At 50.9% G+C, this 4,193-nt stretch overlaps 1 protein-coding gene across 1 annotated transcript in view; it reads left to right on the top strand.

The window, feature by feature from the left end:
* LOC124025635 (protocadherin-9-like) overlaps positions 1-3,987 on the top strand; it is a 4,451-nt gene extending 464 nt beyond the window's left edge. The window contains 2 exon segments of the mRNA XM_046338980.1: positions 696-1,823; positions 1,826-3,987. Of these exon segments, the coding sequence (XP_046194936.1) occupies positions 833-1,823; positions 1,826-3,921 (3,087 nt within the window). The 5' untranslated portion in view covers positions 696-832 and the 3' untranslated portion in view covers positions 3,922-3,987.
* Positions 3,988-4,193: the final 206 nt, after the last annotated feature.

Here is a 4,193-nt window from a genome sequence, read left to right as displayed (position 1 = left end):
GAGCGCACTATTATGGAATAGATTAAAAATATATATATATTTATTGTTGCTGCCTATTTACAACGGTTAAATAATGGTGAAATTCATCCCGTTGAAATTCAAACACAGGGTATTTGATTCCATCCTACGTCCTATTAATCACAATAATTTAAGCGTAATGGATCTCGGCTGCCTGTAGCTCTCTGAAGTTACAACGGCGAAGTGCTTATAGAGGCGTTGAGGAATCGTTATGGGCATCATGTGTATAAGGTCTGGGGAGAAGAGGGCACAGACTTGAATGGCTGCTTGAGCGCTTGCTGCAGTATGATATTATCCTAAGGGCTTTTTTTGGGGGGGTGTAACGGAAATAAGTGTCCAGGAACCAAAGAAGAGAGAGGAGATGGGTAAAAAATGGTAGATTACAACAATTAGATACATTGAAGTTAGGTTAATGTTACATGCATTAATCAAGGACACTGCGGATGCCATGTGTTTGAGATTAGATTTGGTTGTTTTAATTCCTAGCACCTTTGCTGTAGTCCGGGGGTATTATGATCGAATATAGGATATTTTAAAGTGATATATATGGTGGATTTTTTTTTCAGTTGGATTTTTACGCATCTTTTCGAAAGCACCAACCCTAAAAGTGTGAGCATCTCCCCTGATCTGGGGCTTCACTGAAATAAATCTAATGCAAACTCTTTGTCTATTCGTAGGGTTGTTCCGTGTGTGGAAACGGCCCCTTCTTCAAATGCAAGAATCCATCACTCTGACATTCAGCATTGAAAGAAGAAGAAGAAGCGTTTAAAATCCACAAGGTCTGAAACTCTGTAACCACAGGACCGTTGTCACCATGGATCTAACAGACTTTTACTTGTTGGCTGCTCTCGTTGCCTGTTTTTGGATGGATCCTTCTATAGCCCAGGAACTGATCTATCCTATTAGAGAGGAACTGCAGGAAAACGTTCTCATTGGAAACATACCAAAGGACCTGAACGTCTCCCATACAAACGCTGCTACCGGAGCTAGCGCTAACCTGGTCTACAGGCTGGTGTCTAAAGCCGGCGACAACCCTCTGCTCAGAGTGCAGAGCAGCACGGGAGAGATATTTACCACCTCCAATCGCATCGACAGGGAGAGGCTCTGTCCCGGCCCCTCGTTCGAGGAGAACGAATGCTCCTTCGAGATCGAGGTGGTGATTTTACCCAACGACTACTTCAGATTGATAAAGATTAAGATCGTAGTCAAGGACACCAACGACAACGCTCCCATGTTCCCGTCTCCTGTCATCAACATCTCCATCCCGGAGAATACGCTGATCAACAGTCGTTTCGCCATCCCCTCCGCCACCGACCCCGACACCGGCCCCAACAGTGTACACAAGTACCAGCTGGTGAACGGGCAAAGCGCCTTCGGGTTGGACATCGTAGAGACGCCCGAGGGGGAGAAGTGGCCGCAGCTCATCGTTCAGCAGAACCTGGACAGGGAACAGAAGGACACGTACGTCATGAAGATCAAGGTGGAGGACGGCGGCATGCCACAGAAATCCAGCACCGCCATCCTCCAAGTCACCGTCACAGACGTTAACGATAACAAGCCGGTGTTCAAGGAGAACCAGATCGAGGTCCACATACCGGAGAACTCGCCTATAGGGACGTCCGTAGTCCAGCTACAGGCTACGGACGCAGACGTGGGGGCGAATGCCGAAATCAAATACATGTTCGGGACTCAGGTCTCCCCAGCTACCAAGAGACTATTTGCTTTAAACGGCACCACGGGTCTTATAACCGTACAGCGACCCCTCGATAGAGAGGAGACTGCCATACACAAGTTATCCGTGTTAGCGGTGACGGCAGCTCCAGCCCGGCCAGAGCTACCGTAATTATAAACGTGACGGACGTGAACGACAATCCGCCAAACATCGATCTGAGATATATCATCAGTCCGATAAACGGCACCGTGTTCCTCTCGGAGAAAGACCCAATCAACACCAAGATAGCTTTGATCACCGTGTCGGACAAGGACACGGACGTCAACGGCAAGGTCATCTGTTTCATCGAGAAGGACGTCCCCTTTCACCTCAAAGCGGTGTACGACAACCAGTATTTACTAGAGACGTCGGCGCTGCTCGACTTTGAGGGGACCAAAGAGTACAACTTCAAAATCATAGCCTCCGACTCTGGCAAGCCGAGCTTGAACCAGACAGCGTTGGTAAGGGTGAGGCTGGAGGATGAAAATGACAACTCGCCGATCTTCAGCCATCCTGTCATCGAGCTGGCCGTCATGGAGAACAACAAACGCGATCTCTTCCTCACGACTCTCAGCGCCACCGACGAGGACAGCGGGAGAAATGCGGAGATCGTCTACCAACTAGGCCCTAACGCCTCGTTCTTTGACCTGGACCGTAAAACCGGTGTCCTCACGGCCTCCCGGGTTTTCGATCGCGAGGACCAGGATCGGTTCCTGTTCACGGTAACGGCCCGAGACAACGGGACGCCTCCACTCCAGAGCCAGGCAGCAGTCATCGTGACAGTACTCGATGAAAACGACAACAGCCCCAAGTTCACCCACAACCACTTCCAGTTCTTTGTGTCAGAGAACCTGCCCAAGTACAGCACGGTGGGGGTGATAACTGTCACAGACTCAGATGCCGGGGAAAATGCCGCCGTCACGCTTTCGATACTCAGCGACAACGAGAACTTTATCCTAGACCCGTACTCTGGAGTAATAAAGTCCAACGTGTCCTTTGACCGGGAGCAGCAGAGCTCCTACACCTTCGACGTCCGGGCGGTGGATAGCGGGCGGCCCCCATGTTCCTCGGCCGCCAAGGTGACCATCAATGTCATCGACGTAAACGACAACACCCCCATCGTCATCTACCCTCCTTCCAACACCTCCTTCAAACTGGTCCCCCTCTCATCCATCCCTGGATCGGTGGTGGCCGAGGTCTTTGCTGTGGACGGTGACACAGGGATGAACGCAGAGCTCAAGTACACCATCGTTAGCGGCAACACCAAAGGTCTGTTCCGGATCGACCCTGTGACAGGAAACATCACCCTGGAGGAGAAGCCTGCTATCTCCGACATCGGCCTCCATCGGCTGGTCGTGAACATTAGCGACCTGGGCTACCCTAAGTCCCTGCACACTCTGGTGCTGGTGTTCCTCTATGTGAACGACACTGTCGGCAACGCCACGTTTATCTACGACCTCATTCGCCGCACCATGGAGACGCCCCTGGACAGGAACATCGGGGAGAGCAGTGAGACTTACCAGAGCGGAGATTATCTCACCATCATGATCGCCATCGTAGCCGGGGCGATGGTGGTGATTGTGGTGATCTTCGTGACAGTCCTGGTGCGCTGCCGTCACACCTCGCGGTTCAAGGCGGCCCAGAGAAAGAAGCAGGGCGCTGAGTGGATGTCTCCCAACCAGGAGAACAAGCAGAACAAGAAGAAGAAGCGTAAGAAAAGGAAGTCGCCTAAAAGCTCCCTCCTGAACTTTGTCACCATCGAGGAGAACAAGCCGGACGACCCGGCTCACGAGCCCATCAACGGCAACATCAGCCTGCCTGCCGAGCTGGAGGAGCCTGGCCACTTTGACTGGAACGCTGCTCCAACGACCACCTTCAAGCCCTCGAGTCCAGACCTGGCACGGCACTACAAGTCCGCTTCTCCGCAGTCCGCGTTCCACCTCAAAGCGGACACGCCGGTCTCCGTGAAGAAACACCACATGATTCAGGAGCTCCCTCTGGACAACACCTTCGTAGGGGGCTGTGACACTCTGTCCAAGAGATCCTCCACTAGTTCAGACCACTTCAGTGCCTCGGAGTGCAGTTCCCAGGGAGGATTCAAGACTAAGGGATCCGTACACCCGTCCAGACAGGTAAAAGACTTTTACTGGTCTATAAGTACTGCGTATAACTGCCCGGTCCAACAGTGCTGAGCTCCCTTCTACACTATACACTATAGCTGACTTGGTCTTAATACCAATTAGAAAGGGGGGAATCACCCCCCCCCCCCACTATAAGTCCCACTGTATCTTTTAAACCCCCCCCCATAAAAAATCACATATATATGAATTAATGTATGACATGTGGTTAACTGTGGACTGAACCAAACAAACACATGCATACTTTTCCCTTTGCGTCTCTTCGCCTACAGTCTCTTGCTGTTATTATGTTCCCCTTATTTGTATTTATTTTTTAAAAAGTTATT

Source organism: Oncorhynchus gorbuscha, unplaced genomic scaffold, assembly GCF_021184085.1.
Source record: "Oncorhynchus gorbuscha isolate QuinsamMale2020 ecotype Even-year unplaced genomic scaffold, OgorEven_v1.0 Un_scaffold_2319, whole genome shotgun sequence".
NCBI lineage: Eukaryota > Metazoa > Chordata > Actinopteri > Salmoniformes > Salmonidae > Oncorhynchus > Oncorhynchus gorbuscha.
The sequence above is the reverse complement of the archived record's forward strand: the minus strand, read 5'-3'. Positions and strand labels throughout refer to the sequence as shown.